Source organism: Nyctereutes procyonoides, unplaced genomic scaffold, assembly GCF_905146905.1.
Source record: "Nyctereutes procyonoides isolate TBG_1078 unplaced genomic scaffold, NYPRO_anot_genome, whole genome shotgun sequence".
NCBI lineage: Eukaryota > Metazoa > Chordata > Mammalia > Carnivora > Canidae > Nyctereutes > Nyctereutes procyonoides.
Genome location: NW_026575125.1, coordinates 118,731,101 through 118,758,142, shown reverse-complemented (window position 1 = coordinate 118,758,142; position 27,042 = coordinate 118,731,101). Strand labels below are relative to the sequence as shown.

The window sequence follows — 27,042 nt, the reverse complement described above, 5'->3', positions numbered from 1 at the left end:
GAGCTGTGTCTTTGCGTGGGGGCAGGGGTGGCGGTGCCTCCTTCCACCCCAGGCAACCTCATGCCCCTCCCCGTCTGCCCCACACAAGCCCCGCCAGAGAAACAGGCCAGGAGGCAGGACTGCACTTTCTGCGGGAGGCTTTTACTGAGGGATTGAGGGATGCTCCCCGGCCAGAGGGCAGAGGACCTGGAAAGGCACATGCGGTGGCTGTGGTGGGGTCTCCCTCTTGGGTGGGGGCCGGCTCTGCAGAGACAGCTCCCCTGGCTGACCCCTCTTTGGCACTGAGCTGGGCACACAGGTGCCCTCATGCCCGGCAGCCCTGGCCCCTGTTTCCCCGTTCGGTTGGCCTGTGCCCCCCACCCCACCCCGGGAGGTGGCTGGCAGTGTACGCTGGTGGGGTAACAGGCCACCGGGGGCTGGCTCAATGGCTGGCAGGGTGCTTGTATTGGCAATCGAGATGGCTCCCGATGGGACTCCAGTAAATTAGCTTGTAGAAAGAAAGAAGGCCAGGGGCCAACAGGAGCAGGGGCTACATTCTTACCAGCGCTTGCTCAGAAATGATGTGCAATCCTTCCTCCCGAGGGCTCTTGGAGACAACCGGCAGGGAGAAGGGGTGCACGCAAGGGGACCTGTCTGGCTGCTTCTATGGCAGGAAGGGTGTCCCGGGGGACGGGAGCCTCGCTGGGCCATCTGGGCGGTAGCAGTGGATGGCCCGTGGGGTCTCCGAGGGACTGGAGGAGGGCGCTGGGGGGACCGTGGCGTCAGGAGAGCAGGGCCCCAGAAACGCAAGGCTCTGCACAGACTGGCTGGCGGTGTGAGTGGGGGGCTCATCTCCACCCCCGCCCCCGGGAGAGAAGGCAGGACCACCTGGCCCGGCCAGGGGAGGGGGCCCGGGGACAGGCACGTGGTTTTGCCGGCAGTCCTCGAGGCGGGGCAGGCCTGTGGCCAGGAGGCCTGGGAGGGAGAGGCATGCAGGGTGGGCCCGCGGCAGGGCTGGGTGCAGGGGTCGGCGGGCAAGTGCCGCTGTTTCCTTCACGTGACCGCAGGGCTCAGGGGGGGACGGCACCCTGGAGGACCCCGGAGCCTTGGCCCAGGATTTGGCAGAGCTCCTGGAGGCGCCGCTGCATCTTGGGGATGCCCGCCAGCTGCTGCTCCAGCCGCTGCTTCTCCTCCGTCAGGCTCAGGCGGGCGGCGGAGTCCAGCTTCTCGAACTTCCAGCCGCCCTCCCCGTCAAACTGGAGCAAGTGCGTGTGGTACTTCCTGGGCCGGCAGAGGGACGGGGGCGGGGGCTGTTCAGCAGGAGACGCTTGGCGGGTCTCTCCCCAGCTGCCAAGGCGTGGGCGCGCATGTGAGAGCGAACGCAGGCGGGGAGGGAGGGCACCTACCAGAGGGAGGGCCGGTGGGTGATGGAAAGCAGGGCAATGCCAGCGTCCTTGGCCGCCTGGAAGATCTTGCCTTCCACGTCGATGCTCACGGCGCTGGTGCACTCATCCAGGAGCGCGTACTTGGGCCTTGGGGTGGGGTCGAAGGCGCCAGGCTGTGGGGTCCTTCCGAGCCTGGGTCTCCCCCGCCCCTACACGGTGGGCACCCCGCTCTGCCTACTGGATCCTGCTTCTTGGGGCTACGGTGAGGCCTCCTCGGGCCCCCCCCCACCTGGCTGCCCCGCCCGGGCCCCTGGACACCCCACGCTGCCCCTGGTGCCCGCTGCGGGCTGGGCACCCGAGGGAGCCCCGCTGCCCCCTGGCAGCCCAGCTCACCTGTGGTAGAACATGCGGGCCATGCCGATTCTCTGCTTCTCGCCCCCCGACAGCACGTCCTTCCAGTCGCACACGGCCTCCCAGCCTAGGCAAGGACAAGGGGCTTCTGTTCAATTCCGCAGGGGCTGTCGCTGACCCAGGGACAGCGGGAGGGGCCGAAGACGCTAGTGACCGTGGGATACGGGGCTCGTGTGACCGTGCTGAACGCTGGCCACTGTGGACGCGCGCCCCGGATGCTTATCCATCTGCAGGTGACACTTGAACAGTCAAAAAAGACTTGCGGACAGCATTGTGTCCCCTCCAAGACAAGATATGTGGGACCCCCACGCCCCAGGGCCTCCTGGGAGCCGCGGCCTTCCCGAGGGGCCCGCTGTCCGAGGTCGGGGGGCTGCGCCCCGGTCCCACGGGCCCGCCTCCTGATGTCACGGGGCCCCCTGGACCCCCAGAGGGCGGCCAAGGGCAGACGCAGGGTGAGGACCACCGCCCGTGAGCCAGGGACCCAGGCCCGCACGGCCTCGCTCTCGGCCCGGAGACCCCCGCGCTTCCGGCCGCCGCCCCGGAGGGGCCACGTGGCAGGTGCTCGGCCACCGGGGCCCCATGTCGCAGCCGCCCCGGCCGACGCACGCAGGATGCACGCAGGACGTGGCGTGGTGCTGAGGGCCAGCCAGCGCTTCCAGTGGTGGCCCAGTCCCAGGGATGCCGCAGGGGTCTCTCCAGAAGGCTTCTCACCCGCAGGGACGGGCTGCTGGTGTCATCGCCGGGTGCCAGGGCCTCAGCAAGTCTGAGCAGAAGTGACTCCTCGTGTCCTACCTCCACTCTGCCTTCCCACAGGCCTAGAAGTTTTGTCAGGCCGTGTGGCCACCTACAGAACACTCTCGGTAGCTTGTCTTGAGGTGACATGTGAACATGTGACTGAACTCTGGCCAGTGGGGTTTAAGCGTGTTACACGTGTCAGCTTCTGAACTTTCTCTCAAAGACACAGGGCGGGTACCCCTGGCCCTTTTCCCCACGCCGCCCCTTTCTCCATCCCACGGCCTGGGATGTGACGTGATGGCTGGAGCACCCGTCTTGCACCAGGAGGTGACCTTGGGAACGGAGGCCACATACCGCTGAGTGACCCGAGGGGCCCTCACACAGCTGGGGATGCGCCTGCTTCCCTCAGGATGTCTGTGTCTGTGTCGCGGTAAGATAAACCTGCGACCCATCTGAGCCCCTGTTGGGGGGCGGGTTCTGCTATTCGCAGCCGAACTCAGCGCTAACAGCGGGGGGGGGGGGGGGGGGGGGGGGGCGGAAGACAGGAGGAGGGGTGCGCTCCCAGGTGCGGGGCGGCTGGAACATGAAAGGGCTCGTCGGGACAGAGGGAAGCTGGGGATGAAGCCCGGGGGGGGGGGGGGGGGGGCAAAGGCACCCAGGGTAGGCCCGCGAGGGGCGGCGCCACCCAGTGCCCCAGCTCGGGCCAGCCGTCTTTGTGACACGGGGACAACACCCCGGCAGGAGCCTCGGGGATCACCTGCGGTTCCCTGCAGGCCTGCTCTGAGCCCTGACGGGCTCACGGCGTTTACTGGTGGTGCTGAGAGAGGGGGCGGTACCTGCCCTTCTCGGGGAGGAGGGGGGGAAGAGTCAGGGGCCCAGCTTACTGCTTAAGTAAGGTCAAGTGCCCCTTAAGGGATGGAGGCAGGGGTGGGACCCCACTTGTCAGATTTCCCAGAGGAAACTGGGCCCAGCCCCACCTTGGTTTCTCCCCTGCGGCTGGGCCGCCCTCCCCACCTCCTGCCCTCTGGGCACCATGGGTATTTGCAGACAAGCCCGGTAGGCCCTCGAGCAGTGCCTTCTCCTGCTACCAGGCTGTCCCTGCACTCCCGCGGGCTCCTACCCAGGGGCTGGCACCGCCAGGGCTCTGTCCTGCCTCCCACGCCGGGGGCCCTCTGCACACACACCTCGTGCTCACCCAATCCCCAGCTGCCCTGCTCACGCCCAGCGTCCGTCCTCTTGCTGAAATGTGACACTGACCTGTCACGTCCCTGCCTAGAAGCTTCCAAAGGCTTCCTTCACTGTCAGGGAAAGCCCGGGCTCCCCGCTGGGCCCACTGGGCCCTCCCTGCCATGAGCCCCAGAGCCTGGAGAGGGTGTCCTGGGCCGAAAGCAAGCGAGCCCACCCGCTGGATGCCTCCCCTGCCTCAGGGACTCAGGTCCACACTGGTGGGTGGGGCTTCCAGGGCTCCTAGCACTTTGGACTCCTGGACGGCGGGGCTATCTGTGTCCCTCCGGGGCCGGGGCGGGGGTGGCGGGGGGGGGGACAGCAGCAGGCCCTTCACCTGAGTGTTGGGACAAAGGGCAATGTTGAGGGTTCGCTCCATGGCGCTGCCAGGTGAGATGCGCCGCCGCCTCCCTACCTCCTTCCCGCTGCAGGATGTGGTTCAGGTGCACGATGTCCAGAATGGCTTCCAAGTGCTGCTCCGAGTAGCCTTTCCTGCGCATGTCCTCCACGGAGTCTGGGTAGATCACCTGGTCCCGCAAGGAGCCCACGGACATGTAGGGCCTGTGGGAAGGCTGCGTGTCTACCCGGGGCAGGGCTGCCCTGTGCGCCAGTGGGGCCCTGTCACCGGCCCTGGTTGCTGGGGGCAGGGCCGACCCCCGCCACTAAGCGACCCGGGCAGGGCTCACAAGCCCCCCTGCACGCACGCTCACAATGTGCACCCCCACACCCCCACACCGTACAGCCTTGCACAGATGCCTTGCACCCCCCTCCTGCCCGTGCACACCCCGCCCCCCAGCTACCAAGTTGCCAGATGAGTAGGCCACGCCCCGACGGCAGGTGGAGGCACCATGGCCCCTCCGACTCCGGGGGCACGACCTCGCTGAGCTCTCCCGATGCCCCCCGCTCTGCTGCTCCTGGGTGGCAGGTCCCACGGGTGAAGGGGTAGGGGCGGAGCGGCGGGACGCCTCCCCTCACCTCTGAGGGATGTAGAACATGCGCTGGGGCGGGGGCTTGTACAGCACGCCGCCGTACGTGGGCCAGAGACCGCCGAGGATCCGGAACAGAGAACTCTTGCCGCAGCCGTTGGGGCCGGTGATGAGCAGGTGCATGCCTTCTTCCACCTGCGGAGGCAGCGGCACTGGTACCTGGTGGGGGGGGCTGCACGGGCCTCCGTCCCCTCCCCCGGGACCCCCATCCGGGGCCGTGCCCAGGCTGGTAGGCGGGCCATTCTCGGGGTCTTGGTGTCGGACAGCAGGGCATGAAGGATGAGGTGTGGCAGTCAGAGCCCTAGCCAGACGCCTGTTTGGGGTCCGGGCCTGATCCCTAAGCCCCTGCCATGCACCAGAGAGCAGGGGGCCAGCGTGAGGAAGGCCCCAGGAGGTCAGTGGCACCCTCTCGCCCGCCGTCCCAGCTCACCAGGACTCCCAGTGTCTTCGCTTCCCAGGCAGACCTGCTCTCCCGGGAGGGGGCCAGGGGCTTTCTTTCGAGTTCTGGGTGGACAGTGATAACCCCCCACTCTGTTCCTAATGCCTGGCTAGTCCCCCTTCCCCCTGGGCCTCTCACTGCCCCCGCGGGTGCCAGGGCGCTGGCCGGATGCCGCTGTGACCCCTGCGCTCAGCGTGAAGGGCCTCGGGCTCTCCAGTTAGCCCACTACACGGTGCCCACTGGCCTTAGGGAGATGCCTCCCGTAGGAGAAAGGCCAGCTGAGCTTGGGCGGAGTGTGCAGGAAGGGAGGGGTCAGGCGGCAGGGCACTGAGGCCACAGCTTCCCCCCTCGCCAGGTCCGAGTGGCAGTGTTGTGGATTGAGTGGGATCGCCCCCAGACGCCTGTGTTATGGTCCTAACCCCCGAGACCTCAGAACGTGACCTTATTCGGAAAAAGAGTCCTTGCAAATGCAGTCAGTTAAATTTAGACGAGCTCATCCTGGAGTGGGGTGGGCCCCTCATCCGCTGTCACCGGTGTCCTTAGCAAAAGGGGACTTTTGGACACGGAGACGTGCACATGGGGAGCAGGCCATGTGACGAGGAGGCCGAGACCGAGGTGAGGCTTCTGGGAACACCACTGATGGCCAGTATGGCACCCGGACTGGGAGCGGCCGGGAGCAGACTGGGAGCGAAGCGCTTCTGCTGTCCGAGCCCATCACTTTGTGATCCTTTGTCAAATTATAAATGCCCTGGGGCGGGGGGGTGCTGGCCCCCCCCATGGTGGATGCACAAGGGCCAGTGCCTCAGGCCTGGCTCCCCCCCCCCCCCACCGTGGCGCCCCGGCGGCCTCCCTGGTCCTCTTCCCCGGGCCTCTCCCTCCTCCGCCGACCTGCCCCACGGCCTGGCCCATCATGACCGGGAACTGCTCCCGTCTGTTCCCGGCATCTCCCAGCCCCCGAGCCCAGCTTCCGCCTCGCCCCGCACCCCGGCTCCTCCGTCCAGTCACCCCTCCTCACCTGGCCTTGCTCCCTAACCAGCTGCGCCCTGGAGAGCCAGGGCCCCTGGTCTTTGCCTACTTGGCTGCCGCTGGGCCTGCAGGGAAATCGTTTGCCTTGGATAAACCAGCCATTGGTGGCTCCCTGTCACATCCCAAGAGTGAGCACGGCCAGGGGCGACAGGGATCACGCCACCGTCCTGTACCGCTCGGGGTAACAGAACGTGCCCAGCCTCCGAGCGGCTCTCGGGGCCCCTCTCGGCAGATCAGGGCAAGGAGCCCCCACTGGCCCCAGCAGCCGCTGACCCTCCACTCGCCTCTCCCCAGGTCCTCCCCGCTGGGCCACGGCTCCAGGCCACCCAGCTCTGCGGCCCCTCGGCTCCCCGCTCCTGCCACTTCACTGCCTGCCCTCTGGGGGAGGCCTTCTTCCTCATGCTGCCCGCCTCCCCGAGCCCCCGTGCAGCTTCCTGTGACCTCTGCTCACCTCAGGGATAGGACCATCCTTCCCGTGGCCCCCACGGGATCCCGCGCAGCTCACTGGGACCTTGGCACTACTTTAGGGGACCCGGCGTGGGGCCTCCCTGAAGGCAGTGCCCATCCAACTTACGCCTGCTTCCCAGTGCCCAGCCCAGGAAGGAAGGAAGGATTCCCTCTCACTTCTTACACGGACCGCCCCACCCCCAGGCCTCTCCTTCCCCTATCAGGCCCCGACCGTGTCGGAAGCTCCGACTAGGGACGCCGGAGACTGGTGGGTGTTGGCCTCCGGGGCTTCCTTTCTGCAGACAGCCTCTGCAGTGGCTGGGAGCCCTCCTGCTGGGCCAGGCTGTACCCAGCACACACCCACGCTGGAGGCTCCTTAAAGCAGACGGAGGGGACCCTAAGCCCAGGTCACTGGAGGAATCTATTTCACCATAGTTACAGTTGAAGCAGAGCCCCCAAGTCCTGGGCTTCTCGGGGATGGGGGCGGAGGGGGATGGCAACATGGGGCCAGGGCCAGGAGCCCCTGGGTGCCCCTTGGCTCCTCCTAGTAGTCGCTAGTCACTTTTATGACTCTGCTGCGATAGAACCAACAGTCAGAGACACGTTGGCATCTCACCTTGACCTTAGCCCACTAGCCAAGTAGATCTGGGGAATGACAACACATCCAGGCCCAATAAGCCAGACACCGAGGGTTGGGGCTTGCAGCTACAGAAGGTTAGGCCCAGGGCCCCATAGCTGAGCCCAGCCAGGCCAGCACTCCTGGGTCAGGCGACCCCCCACCCCGTCCCCCACTTGACCTACCCTGATATTGAGGCTGGCCACCACCACCTCTCCCGTGGGCGTGATGATGGGGATGTTCTCACAGATAATTCCCTGTTCCACATCTACCACTTGGCCTGGAGAGAGAACGCAATGAAGGAATAGAGGGAGCAGCAGCACTCCCTCTGCCTTCCGGTGGGTTCCACGTGCCACTCCACCGCTAACGGCATGCCAGTGTGTGGTCCGGGGACCCTTGGGAATATGGGTCTTCCGGAAGCCTGCCCCCAACCAGCGTGTGGTGCTCTGCTCTGGGCAGGGGAGGGGCAATGTCAATTCTCTGGCTTCTGGAACCTGAGGCACGGAGTCCGCCTTTGCTCTGTAAAACCCTCTGCTCCTGGCACTATTTTAATGGCAGCTTTGATGTTTGGGCCCCTCTTCCACAGTGCCTGGCCCCTGCTGTAGTCTCGAACTTTCGCTTGCTGCCCACATGGGAGAGTGATCCCTTCTACTCAGGGACTGCATCTCCCTCTTTTGCGAAGAGAAACAAGAGAAATCTCTGGCCAGAGCACTGGGAAGGAGCTGGCAAGTGAGGGGGGTGACTAGCAGCTACCACTCGGGGAAAGAAGGCGACGGGGGTCATGGCAGGCCCTGGAAGCCCTCCCTGGGACACAGCTCAAAGATCCTGCCCTCTGGGTGGGGGTGTCCGTGGGGAGCGCGCCCTTACCTCGGATCTGCAGGGGCCCCTCTACATGGACACCAGACCTTGCCACAGCCCCGGGCCCTGCCTGAGCGTCCTCCAGCTCCCCGGGCCTCTTGAAACGGCAGTGCTGGACATCTTCAAATACCTGGAACATCTCGTGTACTCGGGCTGTGTAGCCGGCCAGCTCTGTCACCTGCGGGGATGGTGACCTGGGTCAGACACTGCCAGCTGGGGGAGCGGTGGGAGGCACGGCAGGGGGCGGTGCTGGGCTGGGGGGTACCTCCTTGTAGGATGACATGATCCGCTCGATGGCATCCGCAGCAGCTGTGAGGAGGTTGCGGGCAATGGTGAAGGCCTCCGTGCGCTCGCTCACAAGCTCCTCCTCCCTCATCTCCAAGGCTGCCTTCTTCACTGCCTCTGAGTCTATGGGGCACAGGGGAAAGGAGGGGACTGTGGGAAAGCAAAACTGACCCCTTGGGGAAAAGAAAAGTCTCTCCAGCAGATGGTGCTGGGACAACGGGGTATCCACTTGCAAAAGGATGACCCCTGCTTCACCCCCCCCCAAAACTAACATATGGCTCCTTAAATATGATGCCAAAAGCACAGGCAACAAAAGAAAAACAGATCAATGAGCTTCATCAAAATTAAAACTTTTGGGGTTGGGACGCCTGGGTGTCTCTGATTGAGCACCTGCCTTTGGCTCAGAGCGTGACCCAGGGGTCCCGGGATCGAGTCCCACATCGGGCTCCCCAAAAGGAGCCTGCTTCTCTCTCTGCCTGTGTCTCTGCCTCTCTCTGTCTCTTTCTGTGTCTCTCATGAATAAATAAATAAAATCTTTAAAAAAATTAATAAAAAATAAAACTTTGGGCAGCCCCAGTGGCTCAGCGGTTTAGTGCTGCCTTCAGCCCAGAGCGTGATCCTGGAGACCTGGGATTGAGTCCTACATCAGGCTCCCTGCATGGACCCTGCTTCTCCCTCTGTCTCTCTCCGTCTCTGTCTCTCTCTAATAAATAAATAAAAAATAAATAAAACCTTCGGGGGCACCAAAGGGAACCATCCGGAAAGTGAAAATATAGCCTATAATCTGGGAGAAGACTATCTGCAAATCACAAATCCAAGAAGATCTCGGATCCATAATACCGTAAGGAACCTTTTCCACTCAACAACAAAGAGAACCCGATGAAACTGTGGGCAAAGGATCTCAACAGATGATTCTACTGTATTCTGAGATCTACAAATGGCTAAGAAGCATGTGAAAAGATGCTCAACCTTATTAGTCATCAGGGAAATAGAAATCGAAGCCACGGGGAGATACCGCCCCACGCCTACGGGGATGGCTGGTGGGGATGTAGGATGGTGCAGCTGCGTGCAAACCAGCCAGGCAGGTCCTCCAAAAGTTCAACGTAGACTTCCCACGGAACCCAACAACTCTCCTCCCGGGCATGCATCCACGAGACACAAAAACACGCGTTCACACGAAAACCTGTACACAAATGGTGATGGCAGTAGTGTTCGTAATCATCAAAACGTATAAACGACCCGAATGTCCACCAGTGAACGAACAAACTGCGGTATGCGTAAATAATGGATGATTATTCGGCCATAAAAAGGAGGTGCTGATTCACCCTACAATGTGGATGAACCTTGAAAATGTGATGCTGAGTGAAAGAAGGCCGACACAGAAGGCCACAGATTGTGTGATTCCATTCATGTGAAATGTCCACGAGAGGCAAATCCACAGCAAGAGAAAGATGAGTGGGTGCAGGGGGCTGGGGAGTGCTGGAGAGTGACTGCTAATGAGTCCAGGGTTTCTTTTTGGGGTGATGACGATGTTGTGGATTTAGTGGTGATGGTTGCACAATTTCCTGAATATATTAAAAACCACTTAATTGTACACTTTAAAAGGCTGAATTGTACGGTATGTTAATTACATCCGAATAATCTGGATCAGAAGATGAGCTGTAAGCATTTGCCTTTCTTTTTTGGCACAACCAGCTCCTTTTCCCTAAAGTGCCCTCGCTCTGTGTCTTATGCTAAGGATGGCAGCCCCTCTCGGGGCCACACCTGCACCCCATCATCCAACACCCAGAGCCATCGTCCCCCCGAGTCTTTCCAACATGTGTGTCCCTTTTGGACCTCGTTTCTCCCTCATCTCATGCCTCGACACTGTATTCTGTGGCCCTCATGAGAATGGCCATCCTCGACGCCCCTATTTCTCCCTGGGAGCCTGTTTCTGTCTCGACTTGCTTTTCTAGTTCAGTCTAGACTCCGTGGTTGCTCCCTTTAATCCTCTTCTGTCAGTGGCCTTGATTCCCTTGACCCTTAGATCCCCTGAGTGGGCAGGGCTTTTACACAAGGAATGTTCTGGAAATGGTGATGGGGAGCAAGGGGAAGGCTGACTCTGAGTGTCCTGGGTGTGGGAGAATGAGCAGTGCTCACTGGGGTATCCAGGGGAAGCTGAGGCTCCTGAGGCTGAAGTAGTGGGAAGGAATTTCCCATGATGGGCCCAAGGACTCTATCCGGGGTGGGGGCATATGTCAATATGTCAATTCAAGGCGGAAGCCTTAGGAATATGATGGCAGAGGTGGGGTGGGAAGGGGTAGGTGGCCTCAGGGCAGTTCAGGGTGGAAAAGGCACGGGATGGACGGCCTGACTGCCTCGCATTGCCTTTTCTTGGGCCTGGTCCAGCAATCCAAGGAACAAGACATGGGTGGGGGTTAATCCTGACAGTTTATGGCCCTGGGCCTACCTTCCCACTGTGCCCCCAGGGTCATAGCCCCCAACAGGCAGGGGGGACATAAGCTGTCCTCCCCAGACATCCTAAAAGCTGGACAGTGCTGCACAGAAAGAGAAACGGTTTGCCGTTGCTGGGGGCATCCTGGCAACAGCGGGCACCTCCCCGGAGACAGCACCGACTGCCCTCTGTGGGTTTCCTCAGAGACTCAGGCAGCTAAGACTGGAGCCCTGGGGCAGGACACAGGCAGCCGTTCACGGTAAGGCCATCCTCCCTCTGGGCCCTCTGGCCTTGCAGATCCGGCAGGCCAAAGGTATCCGAATTTCCCGCATTTGGTAAGTGTCTAACTCCTCCCGTCGGTCCCCAGGGCCCCAGCCTCCTGGAGGAGGCCCCGGAGCCCTCACTGGCCACTGGGTCCTGGGGACACGGCAAGGACAAAACAGACAAAAATCCCCGCCCCCAGTGAGCACACATAGCCTAACGTGACAAGAGTGACGACAAACCAAATAGAGAAGTGGAATAGACAGTGTGGTCGGCGGTGGGAGAGCAACGGGCGAGCGGGGAAGGAGAAGAGGGCGGCGGGGCGGTGGGTCCCCAGGGGAGAGAGCGTTCCCGGCAGAGCCCTGCTTCAGGGGAACAACGAGGAGGCCAGTAGGACGGCAGTAGTCAGGAAGGAGCCTGGGGACCAGACGGGGGTCTGGGGCCCAGGGACAGCTACAGAGGAAGGGGGCTGCAGGCGCTCCCTTGCAGAAACCACAGGTCGGTGTCCTCGGGATGGATTCCCATGCTCCAGGCCAGGGGTGCTGACTGGGTCCGGCACCTGTGCCTAAATCAAGGCCACCACCCTCATGTAAGGCCTTTGCAGCCTAAAGTAATATCCCCCTCCAGTTAGAGCCTTCCTCTTGGGGGTCACCCAGGGGCGGACAGGTAGCAGAGGGTCCAGAAGCCCCAGGGTAGAGACACAAATAGGGAGAGAATCGGACTTCTGGTTCTGAAACAAGTCAGGTTCTCTCTCTCTTATATGCAATTGAAAACCCTCTTGCTACCAAACTGCATGAAAGAACACATCTTTAACTTTAAAAAATTTTTTACAATAGGTTTTGTTTATTCTTTTTTTTCAAGATTTTATTTATTTATTCACGAGAGACAGAGAGAGAGAGAAGCAGACACACGGGCAGAGGGAGAAGCAGGTTCCCCGCAAGGAGCCCGATGTGGAACTGGATCCCAGGACCCCGGGATCATGCCCTGAGCCGATGGCAGGTGCTCAACCACTGAGCCCCCCAGGCGTCCCTATTTATTCTTTTTAAGTAAGGTCTACACCCAACGTGGGGCTCCAACTCACAACCCTGAGATCAAGAGTCGCCCACTCCAGCAATGGAGCCAGCCAGGCGCCCCACCTTTTCAAGCAGAGCTGTGCTCCAAGGAAAGCAAGGAAATTTCCAGGAGCACAAAGAGAAGCCAGTATTCGGGTGCTCCTGTGAAATCTCCAGAGATGGGAGAAGACAGGGAAGTCTCTCTTGCATAGCTGGGGCTCTGGGTGCACCAAACAAAAGGTCTCCCCTAAGAATATGTAATTATGTGTCTGGAGTTCAAATTAATACCGCTGCCAAGGTCACGAGCCCCTCCTCCCCAAGCCGAGAAGCTAAGGCGAAAGGGCCTCCAAGTGGTTAATTACCCTGGCAGGCAGGTGTGTGTGGCCTGAACAAAAGCAAGTACACACCTTCCTGGGGAATGACCCCCCAGTTAGGCCACTCAGGGTTCCCACGGAAGTCTGGTTGCAACACCCACGGGGAAATGATCCACTGTGAGTGAACAGCAGCCGGTGGAAAATAAAGCTGGTTTACACGCCCAAGAATCCCCAAGCTGGACAGACACCATGGAGCGTAAAAAAGGAGCAGTCCAAGAATTGAGAGAATCAGACATCTACAAAAACAGTTTGAAATTCCTATTTGAGGGACGCCTGGGGGTCTCAGTGGTTGAGCATCTGCCTTCAGCCCAGGGCCTGATCCCAGGGTCCCGGGATCGAGTCCCGCATCGGGCTCCCCGCACGGGGCCTGCTTCTCCCTCTGCCTGTGTCTCTGCTTCTCTCTCTCTGAGTCTCTCACGAATAAATAAATAAAATCTAAAAAAAAAAAGAAAAGAAATTCCTATTTGAAAAAAAAGATGTGTGTTTTCAAATTTCTGTGTGAACAAGAAGCAAAAAGAACTTATAGAAATAGTAACTGAAATTTCAAAAAAATTCAAATCAGATGCAGCCAAAGAAAAAACTGATGGACAAGTGAGCATAAAAGATCTGTGGGGACGGCCCCGAATTCAGATGGCGAAGTGGTGAGGAGTCGCAACGGAGTCAGTGAGAAGAAAAGAGTAAAAGAAGGAGACCAAGGCCATATTTGAAAAGATCACAGCTGAGAATTTTCCAGAATGACAGGACACCCTGAATATCCGAAAGCCATACAACAAATCCCAAGCAGGATAAACAGAAGCCTACAGGTAAATACTTTGCAGGGAAGCTGCAGGATGCCAGGGAGGAAAGTCCAGAAGTAACCAGAGAGACAATGCAGACTGTCCAACAGGGACAATGGGATACTGTCAAGGGGCTGAGAGATAGTAATCGTCCCCCCAACTCCCACACCCAACTAAACGTTAGTCTAGGAAAAGAGTAAAATAAAGATGTTTTCAGACAACAGAACAATCTCAATGTTTCCATAACAAAAGCTTTGCGGGGGGGGGGGGGGACTTCTAGAAGACGTCCCTCCGGAAGAAGGTAACTGGGCTGTGGGAAAGGACCAGCGGGCAAAGAAATCGGTGACCAGAGAGCTGAATTTAAACACACATTGACCCAATCAAGCAAGAAGCAAAGCGTAAAAACAACAGGAAGGCAAACTTGACCCGGGCTACATCAAACATGGGCATGGCGGGACCCTGAGCTAGAAGATTCTAAAGGCTAGGTGGAGGAGGAGCTCGAGGTTAACAGGGACTCTTCCCAAGCCAGTGTTAACCTTTCAGAGGGCGGCCACCAAAAGACTGCCAGCAGAGGGACAAAGGGGAATCCTGATGACCCAAGAGCTAAAGTGACAAGCAAGGTAGGCTTTCCGGTCTCTCCTCACTCCCACCGCGGGCCTCAGGGTCCACGCCCGTCTATACCCGCGGCAACCCACGAGAGTTGTTTTAGGCACAGGAAAGCCAGGGCCCAAGCGACGAAGGAACCGAAGCTGATTCCCCCTCCTTCCACTCCCAGGTCGCGGTGAGCCGAGGCCAGGACCAGGTGGGCGAGGGTGCGTGCGTCTGAGAAAGGGACACAGGGGCTCCCTGAGTCACAGTCCCCAGGCTCAGCGGTGCAGTGCCACGGGGCGTGGAATGGCGGAGAGGGAAGACACAGGCCGAGCAGAAGACAACCAGGAGCTCCGGGCGAGGGTGACCGTGCGGAGCCCGGGAGCCCAAGCTCCGGGGCCTCCCCAGCCCGGGAGGACAGGCTAGGGTTCCCGGCCCGGCCCCCTGCGACGCCGCGGCTCTCACCTGACTCCGAGTAGCCCGTGGCAGTGATGATGGGGACGGCCACCATGAGCAGGCCCGAGGCGCTCCACACGTACTTCATGAGGAACTGCTCCAGCATGATGTACCACAGGCGTTCCAGCAGGATAAGGTTAATCTGCGAGGCCAGGTCCTGGTACGAGTGCTGCAGCAGAGCGAGCTCCACCTGCGGAGGGCGGGAGAGGGAGGCCAGGCGGCCTCCTGGTAAGGCCCACGGGCACCACCAGAGTCTCCAAGCACCGCTCGGACACGCTATGCCATTTGGTGGCCACGACAAGGGCAAGGGTACGGGGTTACGACTGGACCCTATTCACAGGGGCCGGTTTCGAACTTCGGGACTGCCTGACGTCATAGTACCAGGGTACGGTCGCCACCAAGAAGGGCCTCCCCACCCCCACCTTCCGAGGCCCATGGCCCCATCCTTTCTTTCCACCACCTGTCTAGCTGGCATGCTTACCACACCCCTGTTTTGCCCCGCGCAGCTTTGGGGCATCTCTGGGCAACTGCTGGCGGGGAGGGGGGTGCTAACCGTAACTAAGCAGAGAGCGGCACGGGAAAGCAACAGGCGGTACTTGGGTTTGAGGAACTCAGTTCCAGAGTCTCCCGGTCTCCTTGGGCCCCACTGCCCCAACCTGCCCAAGGTTCCCCTGGATGAAGACCCGACACCGTATTGTCCCCCAGAAAGCTGAAGGGCAGGCTCCTCCGCCAGTGCCGCCCTTCCCTCCCCATTGCCACAGGGGCCACCACCTGTGACCCCAGGTCGCTTGCACAGCCGGGGAAAGGGGCTCCCGCAGGGTCTGGAGAAGAGAGCGGCGAAGGGAACGGAAGGCAGGCCAGAGGGGTCCGGAACTGGTCACGGCAAGGAGGCCATTCGGTGGTGGCTTTCTAGGCTCCTTACAGGGGTCTGTGCCCCAGCCCCACCTCCCACCCCTGGCTGAGCCCAGCTGCCCAGCCTGGCACCGTCTCCTTTGCCGAGTACTTTCGCACCTGACTCTCCACTTGACTCTCATCACACGCCACAGCGTGTGTGCTCTCACGCCCGCTGGACTGTGGGACGACGAAGCCCAAGAGCCAAAGGGACCTGCCCAAGCTCACACCACTTGGAGGCAGCAAGAGGCATGACTTTGCACCATCCTGGCAGAGCCATCAGCAGAGAACCAGGTTCTCATAAACCTGCTTTGATGCTTTGATTTGCTGAGAAAGGTTCACCTTGTTCTCCAGCCAGCGGCAGTTTGTGTGTACGTGTGTACGCGAATGAAATCTAACTCGGCCTCCTTCAGGGAGCTCAGTGAGAACAGGACACTGTGATGTCTGCCCGCCAGCCAGCCAGTCACCTCTGCCCTAACCTGTTGAATGGAGCCTGGGCCAGTGTCCATAGGGACATCAGCTGCTGGAACTGGGGTGAGCCACGTGCCTGCTCAGTGAAGGCACCTGACGCACCCACGAGGGCCCATCACCCCACACCACTTTCCAGCCCTTGAGCCGAGGTGGAAAGAGACAGGCTGTGGACACACACCGGGGCCCTCCTGCCCCCACCAGCCAGGTCTGGCACACTGATTGGCTTTGCATCGAGTCCAATCCTGGTTCCTGAAGTGAGCATGCCTCCTCCGAGCACCCTGGCAATCCAGGCTCGTGCTGGGAGCTGGCAGGAGCGCCAGCCGGGGCTGACAATGTAGCTGCGGGTAAAGTGCCAAGCGCCTCACCCAAGGCCGTGGCTGACCGCCAAGGCCCTGCAGTCCAGCATGCGGGAGACGAGACCCGGGTTGTAGCTGCAGACCAGGCATTTTCCCCCAACCTGGAGCCCAGCCCTACACCTGGGATGCCCACTGTGCACAGTTTAGGGACAAGCCTTTAAGAAAAAAAAATCATGGCCCCTGCCCAACGTGCAGCCAATGGGACAAGGTCGGGCGACAAGAGGCCACCTGAGCCGGGAAGGACACACACGGGCCTCCTCCAGGAGGCGGCTATACCGTTGTGCCTTGTGCCCTTCCCTCCAGAAGCCCTCGGGAACCAAAACCGGAGTCGCAGAGAGCAGGGCCCGAGGCAGCTGCAACCCCAGGCACGAGGAAGGGGAGGGGCGAGGCGAGATAAAGGGAGCATTGGCCCCGAGTAACCTTTCCCAGCGCCAGGCTCCCGGGAGGCCTGCTGGGGAGCTGCGCGCCTGGGACCCGGGCGGAAGGGCGGCCGCGCGGGTGGGGGGGGGGCAGGGTGGCCGCCGGCGGGCAGGAAGTGCGTCCAGCCGCGGTGGCGGCCTGGGCCGGGCGGGCCTGGGGAGGCAGCCGAGCAGGCAGCCAGGCTGCCTGCGGGCGCAGGCGGGGGAGGCTCTGACCCCGGGCGCCCAGCACTGCTGGGGCTGCGGCCGCCGCGCCGGGCGCTGCTCGTTAACGCCTGCTCGGGCTGAGTCATGCCCATAACGCCGGCCTGCCGGGCCCACCAGCTGGGCCAGATGCCGGCCTTCAAAGGGCCCGGGGCCCCGCAGCCGGCCGTGCCCCCCCCTCCCCGGGTCCCTGCTTCCAGATGGCAGGAGCCTCCTCCCGGCTGGCTGTAGGAGCGGAGCAAGCAGGGAGCTCCCACACCCCGAACCGCTAGGCTCCACCGCCCCGAGGCCAGGATAAGCACCCCGAGGGGGAGAGGAAGCAGAAGTGGCCCTGGGCGGTCCCCACCCGGCCTTCCTGCTTCTCCATTTCTGGGGCCTAAACCTGGGCTGCCCCAGGTCCTGCCATCCCCAGTCTGTGGCCTACCCACACCTCTGGCCTCGGCCCCCGCCAGCGCTGCTGTCCGTGGCCGCCTGCCCCCTGCCTGCCCCCTGCCACCAGCTCTCGTCTGCGCTCAGTACCCCGACCTGCCCCACCTCGTGGCCCCCATAGAAGGCGATCTCCTCTGAGTTGGCCACCACTCGGGAGTGCATGTAGCGCAGCTCTCCCTTCCTCCGCGCCTCCTCTGCCACCAGCTCGCCAAACTTGGGGGAGAAGGCTCGCAGCACGTTGGCTGTGAGGAACACAACGAGGCCGGCGATGGCCGAGGGCCAGGCTGTGCCGGCCCCACGGGAGCGGGCCGCCCGAAGCAGGGTGTAGGCGGTCACCGCCACGTCCAGGAGCGGCTTGGTGAGGTTGGAGTACAGGTGGGCCACAGAGGCGGCAAAGGCCACCACATCCTCGGTCAGGGACTGGTCAGGGTTGCGAAGCCGCCCGTCCATGTTGCTGACTCGGTAGTAGGTCTGCTGGGAGAAGTAAAGGCTGTAGGCATGGGCCACTAGACGGCTGCGGAAAGACAGGGCCAGCTGGCCCTCGAGGTACCGGATGGCGCTGTTGATGAAGGTGGCAGGGAGCGCGATGAGCAGCCACTGCAGGAGCTGCCAGCCGAAGGCCCGCGGGTCCTTGCGCACGATGCAGCGGGCCAGCCGGCCGTCCAGGCGGGCCACGTACACTGACAGGAAAGTCCGGCTCACCAGGGAGGCCGAGTGCAGCGCCAGCAGCCCTGTTTCCCGGCACAGTGTCCTGGGGAAGAGCAGCCGCAGGAGTCCCAGGAGCCGCTGCAAGAACACCCGGTTCACGCTGGCCTTGGCCGCTGTGGCCCCAGATACCTCCTGCGTGGACTCCCCTGCTGGTACCTGAGGGCCCCTGGTTGCAGCCAGGTAGTGCCGCACCAAAGGGTAGATTTTGTGGGCTCCATAGGCCGTGAGGGCCAGGACCAGGGCTGTGCGCTTCAGCGTGGTCACCCGCGAGGACCGGGGGGTGGAGAGCACCGGCATGTCACCTGGGTTGGATGCACAGGGCTGGGACTGGTGCCTGAGGCAGAAGTCGAGGCAGGTGGCTGGAAGGGTTGTTGCTCTGACCCCAGGTTCCTTGTCTAGGCAACTGGAAACCTTGCAGTGGTTCCTGAGACTGTCGCGTTAGGCCACCGGGGCGGTGCTGGGGACCCTGGTGCGGTGGGCTCGGGGCCCTCCAGCGTAGCGGCCTCTTCAGGCAGCCAAGGTGGAGAAACTTGTCAGGCCCCCAGCCCCTGGGGGCAGAGCCTCGGGGGTGGGGGTAGGGGGTGTCGGCAGAGAGGGCGGCTCTTCCTCTCCACCTCCTCCTCCTCTCCCGGTGGCGCCCCTTCCCGGGGCACCGGGCGCGTCCGTCCGCTCCGCAGCCTGGCTGAAGCCGACAGTGACTTCGCCACCCGCCCCGAATCCCCACCCACCCACCCCTCCCCAGGGGCGAGTCGGGGGGAAGGGGCGGGGGCGGAGGAGGGGCGGGAGGCGGAGCCCGGGCGCGGCCGGCCCCACCCCGTTCTCGTTCTCCGGCTGGGCTCCGCCCCTTCCCCGACCACTGAGACGTGGGAGGACCGCGCGGGCCAGAGAAGCGCGCGCTGGCTTTCCCGCCAAGGCCCCGCCCTCCTCCCGGCGCGCCCGAGGCGTCCCCGCCCAGCCTCGAGGCGCCTCTTCTCCTCCAGTCCTGGGCTTTGGAGCCTCGGCTTGGGGGTGGGGCTCCATGTGGCCGTGGGCGGAGCCCCGGGGCCTGGGTGCGGCTGGGAGCGGGGGGCGGGGCGCGGCGGGTGCTTCCGGTTTCCGGCCGCGGGGGAAGGGGCGGGGCCAGGGCCGTGTGGGAGCGTTGGTAGCGGCGGCCGCGGCGGCGACGGGGCGTGTGCGTTGGCTGTGGGGAGCTCGGTGAGCGTGGTGGCGCGCCCGGCTGGGCTCTGCGGACAGCCCGGGCCTCCGGGCCTTCGACGGGGGCGGCGGCGGGTAGAGCGGAGAGGCGGGAGTCCGGGGGCAGGGCTGGGCGGAGGGAAGGCGGGGCGGCGGCCGGAGTTGGGCTCTGGGGGCGTGAAGGCGTGGGGGCCGGCCGCGGGGCTGAGGGGCGGTGGCGAAGCTCCTCGCGACGGGCCGCCGGCCTGAGGCTGGAGGAGGGCGTGGCGGGCTAGGGCCTCGTCGGGGGCCGCGCGGGGGCAACGCGGGGGCCTGGAGCCGGGTGGGCGGCTGTGGCCGACCCGCGCTGCCGTGAGGGCTTCGTTCCTCCGGTTTCTCAGGAGACCGCTTTTTCTAGAACTTTCTCTAGACGAGGCCAGGAGATGCTTAACACGAGACCCGCATTTGCGCTTGGCCCCGACTCCCGCCCGGTAGGAGTCGCTCTTGTGGCTTTTCGGAGGTTCCCTGAGTTCTCCCACCGCCTCGGGAGTTAGACGAGCGGCGGCGTCGGAAGGTTTTTTGTTTTGTTTTGTTTTTAGCGCCTGCTTTCGCCCGAGAGAGGGACGCCGGAGGTTTTCTCTCGGCTCCGTTCGTGAAGGCTCGGGAGGGAAGGGCCTCCGGGGTTCCCTGGGGCTGGGTGTGGGGGCGCCGCGGCTCCTGGAGAAAGTGCGTTACTGAAACACTGCCGCCCTGAGGCTGACTGGGAAGGGAGTGTGCCTGATGGATGTCGAGAATTTTCTCCCGTTTATATAATGTTTATTAACACTTTCCCAGTTAAGCAGGCATAAGGAGTTTGCTGGACTCTGTCGGGAAAGGAATCCGCCGGAAAGGTGGCTCTTAATGCGCATCCTGGAAGGCAGCAAGCAATTCTGTCCTGGCAAACTGGAGTTTCTCAGGCCTTTGAGCACTGTTGGCCAAGTATCCCTGCTAAGTCGAGGCCAGTTTCAGCCAGTGGCTTAAAAAGACCCGAGTAGAGTGCTGGGGTAGAGGGTAAACAGCGGCTGCTCAGCTCTCACAACAGCTTCTGTCCCTTTTGTGTCCTGTCAGGAAACAAGCTCGCATCCCACTGTTGGAAACCTTCTAGCAACAGCATGAGTCTGCAGTGGACTGCAGTCGCCACCTTCCTCTATGCAGAGGTCTTTGCTGTGCTGCTTCTCTGCATTCCCTTCATTTCTCCCAAAAGGTATGGTCTGTGCGCAAGCAGGCAAGCAAAAGGGTGATTGTTGCTGAGTCCCAAACCCTTGTGCATGCAGAGTTGGTAAGACCCTGGAATTGGGGCCAGATGGAAACAGGTAGAACCTGTCTGGGGTTGAGGTGGCAGGGGTTGTGTTTATTATTGCCAACCTTCCACACAGTTTTGCTTTGTCACATCTTTTTGAATTCCTTTCCCGTGCACACTGCCTTCTGGCCTTCGGAATGCTCCAAAAGAGAGAAGACCTCTCTCTGATTATGTTTCTTTCTTGGAATGATACCCTCTGCCTTCCCTCGGGGGTTCAAGGGGGTGGCAATATGGCATCTGGAACACTTGCACTATGGGGTCATGTTGTAGTTGATTTGGTAACTTCTGTCCTTCTAAGCAGCCCCGCTGGCACTGCGTAGCAGCCTCGTGAGCATTACTCAGCCTATGAGAGATGAAGCCATATTGCTTTTAATGAGCAAGGATCTGTTAAAAGTTAATTGGAAATTAATGTTTAATTACACATAATATGTGAACATTCTCTGATTTTAATTAGACAATTGTAAATAAAGCTAAATCTTTATAGATTTTTTTAAAAATGATTTTTAAAAGATTTTATTTATTTATTCATGACAGAAACAGAGAGAGAGAGAGAGAGAGACGCAGACACACACGCAGAGGGAGAAGCAGGCTCCATGCAGGGAGCCTGACATGGGACTCGATCCCGGGTCCCCAGGATCACGCCCTGGGCTGAAGGCGGCGCTAAACTGCTGAGCGACCCAGGCTGCCCCTTAAAAATGATTAAAACAAAAACATAGATCTCTGACATGATAAAATAGGAAGCATATGATATTGTCTAGGACATATTCTAGCCAAAAGCCAGATCTGAATTTCTTTGCGCTTCATACAGTTCAGAGGAAATGTAGAGACAGAGGCCTTTTTGGAGCTGCAATCTGGGCACCTTTGTGGGAAAAACAACCTGGTTTCTGCAGAAAGTCGATTGGGAAAGAAGGTGGAAGAGGGCGAGGAGAGATTGAAGCTACTTATCAACTAAATGCAGAGTCAGAACCTTGTCTGTTCAAATTCAAACGAACCAACTGTTAAAAAAAATTGCAGCAGTTAGACTTTGGGACTCTGGCTCTGATAATGAGGGATTCTTGTTCATTTTCTTGAGGTTTCGTGATAGCATCATGATTGCATTAACCATTCTTAAAGGCTATTTTCTAACAGTTACCTCCTGAAGTATTTATGGAAAGAAACAAAGGGAAGTCTTGGGTCAGCTTCATAATAATCCAGGGTGGTGGAGGTCTACATGAATCCACTTTGGTCATGTGGAGAAACTGTTTGAGGAAATAATGGGTATGTGGCAAGCGTTTTGAACATTACATAGAGGAATGCAAAGAAAAGTTTAAGTTTTCTGTTTCGCTGCCTCTGAAAGCCATATGTTAATTATCCTTGAATAATAGTAAAAAAAGAACATTTTTGTTGCCTTCCCCAGAGATTACTAGTGTTTTGTTTTCTTTTTACTACTAGGGTTTTTAAGAGAGTGGTTTCACAGGAATTTCTGTATATGGCCAAGCATCCCCCCCCCCCACACTCTCTCAAACAGATGTCCTACATTGAAGAACTGAGGACACTTGAGGCTGAGGCCGTTCAGGATATTTAGCCATTGGAGATGAGTGCAAGACTGGCTTTCTGTTCTCAGGGTCCTGGGTCCCAAGTGTATGTTTCTACAGCTTTTTTTTTTGTCTCCTTCACAGATGGCAGAAGATTTTCAAGTCCCGCCTGGTGGAGTTGGTAGTGACTTATGGCAACACCTTCTTTGTAGTCCTCATTGTCATCCTTGTGCTGCTGGTCATTGGTGAGTGAGCCATGGCTGAGGGCAGCCATGTGCCCCAGCCTCTCTGCCACAGCATGGCCTCTGCTGTAAAGCCTTGTGCAGTGTTCCATGTATAGCCTATAAGTTGGATTTCTCCGAGATAGACCACCTCAGTGCCTCCGTCTTCCTCTTGGAAGGAGGATCCCTCATCCCCGAAGAGAATGCTCTTGACTGTTGGCAGGGCCTTTACTTTGACCGGCAGCCTTTTTGCACCCTGTGATGACCACCTTTTGGGGGTGGCTCCTCAGGTCATTTCAGAACTGAATCCGAGAGAAGCTGACTGGCTGATGTTGATCTTGGTTTAAGCAGCACTGCTTTTCAGTTATGTAGACAGGTTGTGAATAAGGGACCGAGTGACCAAATGGTCAGGGAGTGGGGCTGGAAAGGAAGCTGCCGTGACCTATAGCATAGTGGGGACTGAGGTCTGGCAGTGTATCCCAGAGCCTTCTGGATTGGGTCAGGCTTCAGGGTCTTTATGGGTCCTTCTAACTGTGGAGTTCTGTAAACACCATGTTGAGGAACACACTAACCAGGCTTGAAAGATAAGCTGGTCTCAGGGCATTCTCAGGGATGGGGCTTGGGGCCTTATATGGTACTAAGGTGGAAGGCAGGCATTTTGTGACGTGGTGATGTGATTGTTTGGAGACCAAAGGCAGCAATATAGCTTTCATTTGGCTGTTAAATATGTGTTTTGTTGTACTAAGTGGTCAGCATATCCCTCAGCTTGGACTTTAAAGTATTGGCTGGGTTCTGTGGCAGACAGTGGTTCTGTCTCCAAGGTGTTGATACCTGCTTAGGCTCAGAGCACTCCTCTCTACCTGAGTCTCCAGGAGAAATGTGGCAGTGGATCGGAGGCCAGGGAGCTATAGTTGGGCGGGGCGGGGTGGGGGGAATGTGTAAGGCACCATCCACTAGCTGTAGCATTAGGCATTTTTCCTCCTAATGTGTTGGCGCCTGATGGAATATGTTCAGGCTTCTCTGAACAGGCCAGGTGCAGCCTACCCGTTCCCACTTGTATAGGGTGGGCATCAGCTGCCCACATGTGCATACTGTGCTGTTCTTGAAATACTCGGCAAGGCCCCATAAGTAGCTCTTTGCAGTCAGAGTTCCTTCCCTGTGTGGCCTCTGAGGCCAGAAAGGGTAGAAAATAAGGGTGTCATCCTTTGAGCATTAAAAAACCAGGCTTTAGAGTTGTGGAATGGAGTATGTGTGATTCTGCTTTTAGGTGTAGGGTAGGGGTAAGGGGGTGGGGAGAGGCTTGCCAGGGTGCTGCCTCGCCAGGGTGCTGCCTCCAGGCCTTGCTCCTCTGTAAAGGATCCATGAGCTCCACATGTCTTGGCATAGCTGATGGGCCAAGGAGGTCCTGTGAGAACCTAGGAGTTGGCAGAGGTGCCATTCTTCTTTTTTGAGGTCAGGGAACTTGGAAGTTCCAGAGAGACACTGGTTTTGATGACTGGCTCCTTCCTACCGTAACAGTAAGAAGTGTGATCTAGATAAGTGTGTTAAGACTTCTACAGGTATAAATGTTACCTAGCAGAAATGTTTTTTATTCTTTTTATTTTTAAAATTTTTTTTATAAGATTGCTTCTTTTTTTTTAAAGATTTTATTTGTTTATTAATGTGAGGCAGAGAGAGGGGGTGGGCAGAGACATAGGCAGAGGGAGAAGCAGGCTCCTTTCAGGGAGCCGGATGTGGGACTTGATCCTGGGACTCCAGGATCATGCTCTGGGCTGAAGGCGGCGCTAAACTGCTGAGCCACCCGGGCTGCCCAGCTAGCAGGAATCTTGATGAAAGGTGATGAGCATAGCTAGCTGGAGCTGCAGCCCTGGCTGGCCCCTGAAGGGGAGGAGTCTGGGCAGGTCTAAGAGGGAAGGTGGGAGAATGGGCTTGATGGGCATCCACGGTCAGCTGCCCTGGTCCAGAGCCTTGAGATACGGAGGGCAGCACTGTGTTGCGTGATTTGGACTAGTGGCCTAACACCCCCATCCCCAGTCTGCTCCCTGCCATTGACCAAAGTGGTCCTTAGGGTGTTGGGGTCCCTGGATGCAGATGATGGAACAGAAAAACATGTTTTTGTTTTATTTTAGTATTTTGTTTTTTATGGATTTATTTATTTTAAGGAGATGAACTTGAGTGTGGTCAGGGTGGGACAGAGGGAGAAGGTAGTCTTAAGCAGGCTGCACTGAGCATGGATCCCAACCTGGGGCTTAGTCTTATGACCCTGAGATTATCACCTCAGCTGAAACCAAGAGTTGGATGTTTGACTGTGCCACCCAGGCACTCCAAACATGTTTTTGGTTTTTTTTTTTTAATCACAAAATAACATGTTTTTTTCCTAAGATTTTATTTATTCATGATAGGCATAGAGAGAGGGGGGCAGAGGCACAGGCAGAGGGAGAAGCAGGCTCCATGCTGGGAGCCTGACGTGGGACTCGATCCCAGGACTCCAGACACACGCCCTGGGCCAAAGGCAGGCGCTGAACCACTGAGCCACCCAGGGATCCCCCACATGTTCTTAAAAATTCAGAAATTTAACCAGAAAGTCCTCCCATAATCCCGTATCACAAGAAAAATGATCATTGATGCTTTGTTGTGCATGTCCATAAGCATTTTTTGATGCTGGCATCTTTATTAAAATACTGTATACTGTTTGGGATTGGATTCAGATCATAGTACACCCTGTTTTGGATTGTGCATTTTGTTTTGTGTTAGATCTCTTTTTACAGCAATCTCATCCTTTTTCAACATTGTGTGGTATCCTGGGGCACCTGGCTGCCTCCCTTGGCTCAGGTCGTGATCTTAGGGCCCTGGGATCAAGCCCCTTGTCGAGCTCTGAGCTCAGCGGGGAGTCTGCTTCTCCTCCTCCTTCTGCCCTTCCCCCCACTTGTGCTTTCTTTTTCTCTCTCTCAAATAAAATCTTTAATCTTAAAAAATAAATGTTATGTGGTATCATAATACATGTTTTGCTGTGATTCAATTTTTTAAAAAAAATTTTGAGAGAGAGCATGAGAGAGCACAAGTAGGGGGTAGGGGAAGGATAGAGGAAAAGGGAGAAGCAGGCTCCCTGCTGAGCAGGGAGCCCAATGGGGCTCTAGCTCAGGACCCCAAGATCATGACCTGAGCCGAAGTCAGATGCTTCACTGACTGAGCCACCCCTCAATTCTTTATAGGTATACCGGTAAGGTCATATATTTATGCAAATGTTTACATAGGATAAATCCACAGAGGTGGAATTTTGATGAATCCAAGGATATGAATGTTTTCAATTTTAGGTCTTACGTTGGGCTGCTATAACAAAAATATAATAGACTGTTTACTTAAACAACAGATGTGTATTTCTCACAGTTCTGGAGGCTGGAAGTCCAAGATCAAGATGCTGGCAGGTTTGGTGCTGGTGAGGGCCTGTTCCTCAGTTCATAAAGCCTTCTCACTTTGTCCTCACATGGTGAAAGGGGTGAGAGAGCTCTGTGGGGTCTCTTTTATAAGGGCACTAACTGGGCAGCCCGGGTGGCTCAGCGGTTTAGTGCCGCCTTCAGCCCAGGGCCTGATCCTGGAGACCTGGGATCAAGTCCCGCATTGCTTCTCCCTCTGCCTGTGTCTCTGCCCGCCCCCCTCTCTGTGTGTGTGTGTGTGTCTTTCATGAATAAATAAGTAAAATCTTAAAAAAATATACAAGGGCACTAACCCCATTCATGGGGGCCCCACTTTCATGACCTAACTCTCCCAGAGGCTCCACCTCGTAATCTTGTAATACCATCTTTCGGGGTGTTAGGTTATCAATATAAAAATTTTGGGAGGGAGGCAAGGGACAGGAACATATAGTTCATAATAAATAGCATGTTTTTGGCCTGGTTTAGATCTCTACTAATAGGGTAGGAGGATGCTTGCTTCATGATACAGATTAACACAAGGACACCAGTAAAGGGAGGCAGGTTTTTTAATAACGTAATATCAGCTTAAAAAACAAAGCAGGCTCTTGGGACACCTGGGTGGCTCAGTCGGTTGACATCTGCTTTTGGCTCAGGTCGTGATCCCCGGGTCCAGGGATCAACTCCCCCAATGAGATCCTTGCTCAGCAGGGAGCCTGCTTCTCCCTCTGCCTGCTGCTCAGAGAAAGAGCATGTCTGCACTCGGAAAAAGAGCATGTCTGCGTGCTCTGTTTCTCTGACAAATGAAGTCTTTAAAAAACAAAAAATAGTCTGAAACAAAAAATTAACCGACAGTATCCATATACTGTGGTACTGCGGTACATTGTTCTCTCCTGTTTGGGGGGGCGGTTCTCTTAAGAGACCTTTCTAGGTAGATCCTTATGTACTGACTTAAAAAGATGTCTCAGGTAACGGGTGGGGAGTAGTAAATGGTTCCTTTTCTACAGTATAGACAAATATGTAAATATACTTGTATACTGGAATACTGTATTCCTATTGGTGCCTCTCAGGAGTAGAGGCTGCTCACAATTCAGTTATTTGCATGCCCCCTATGCACCCAGAACTGTGCTAGGTCCTGGGTGTAGTAGAAAAGACTTCTGCTCTCATGGTTTGTAGTCTAATTCAGGGGATATGGACAACAAACCAGTAATTAGGGTAATTTCAGCTTAGGTGTATATTACAGAGAAAATAGGGTAATGTGGCAGAAAGTGATTGCTTTAGGTAAGATGACTGCATGTCCTGTGTTTGTTGGGGGTGCTTATGTCATGGGATTCTTTCTCTTTAAACATTTCTGGTATATTTGAATTTTTGAGGTCTGTACATTTGTGTGTTTTTTTTAAGATTTTTATTTATTCATGAGAGACACAGAAAGAGAGAGGCAGAGACACAGGCAGAGGGAGAAGCGGGCTCCATGCCGGGAGCCTGATGCAGGACTCAATCCCGGGTCTCCAGGATCACACCCTGGGCTGAAGGCAGCGCTAAACCGCGGAGCCACCCGGTCTGCCCCTGTACATTTATTTTCTAATCAGAATAAGA

General features: G+C 58.1%; 2 protein-coding genes across 4 annotated transcripts in view; one reads left to right on the top strand and one right to left on the bottom strand.

The window, feature by feature from the left end:
* Window positions 1-120: 120 nt before the first annotated feature.
* On the bottom strand, window positions 121-18,509 carry ABCD1 (ATP binding cassette subfamily D member 1). The gene is made up of 10 exons (XM_055338168.1): window positions 17,208-18,509; window positions 14,342-14,522; window positions 8,372-8,514; window positions 8,116-8,284; window positions 7,434-7,528; window positions 4,710-4,855; window positions 4,150-4,295; window positions 1,758-1,842; window positions 1,386-1,511; window positions 121-1,260 (listed from the first exon to the last, which is right to left on the bottom strand). The coding sequence occupies exons 1-10, from the start codon at window positions 18,105-18,107 to the stop codon at window positions 1,050-1,052; spliced, it is 2,202 nt and encodes a 733-aa protein (XP_055194143.1). The 5' UTR covers window positions 18,108-18,509; the 3' UTR covers window positions 121-1,049.
* A 401-nt stretch (window positions 18,510-18,910) lies between these two features.
* Window positions 18,911-27,042, top strand: part of BCAP31 (B cell receptor associated protein 31) — a 30,197-nt gene continuing 22,065 nt past the window's right edge. Inside the window, exons 1-3 of one of the 3 annotated variants that reach the window (XM_055338805.1) lie at window positions 18,911-19,004; window positions 20,070-20,205; window positions 21,960-22,060. In XM_055338805.1, coding sequence (XP_055194780.1) covers window positions 20,114-20,205; window positions 21,960-22,060 — 193 coding nt within the window. In that variant the 5' untranslated portion in view covers window positions 18,911-19,004; window positions 20,070-20,113. The other 2 variants (XM_055338806.1, XM_055338804.1) reach the window with 2 other exon arrangements.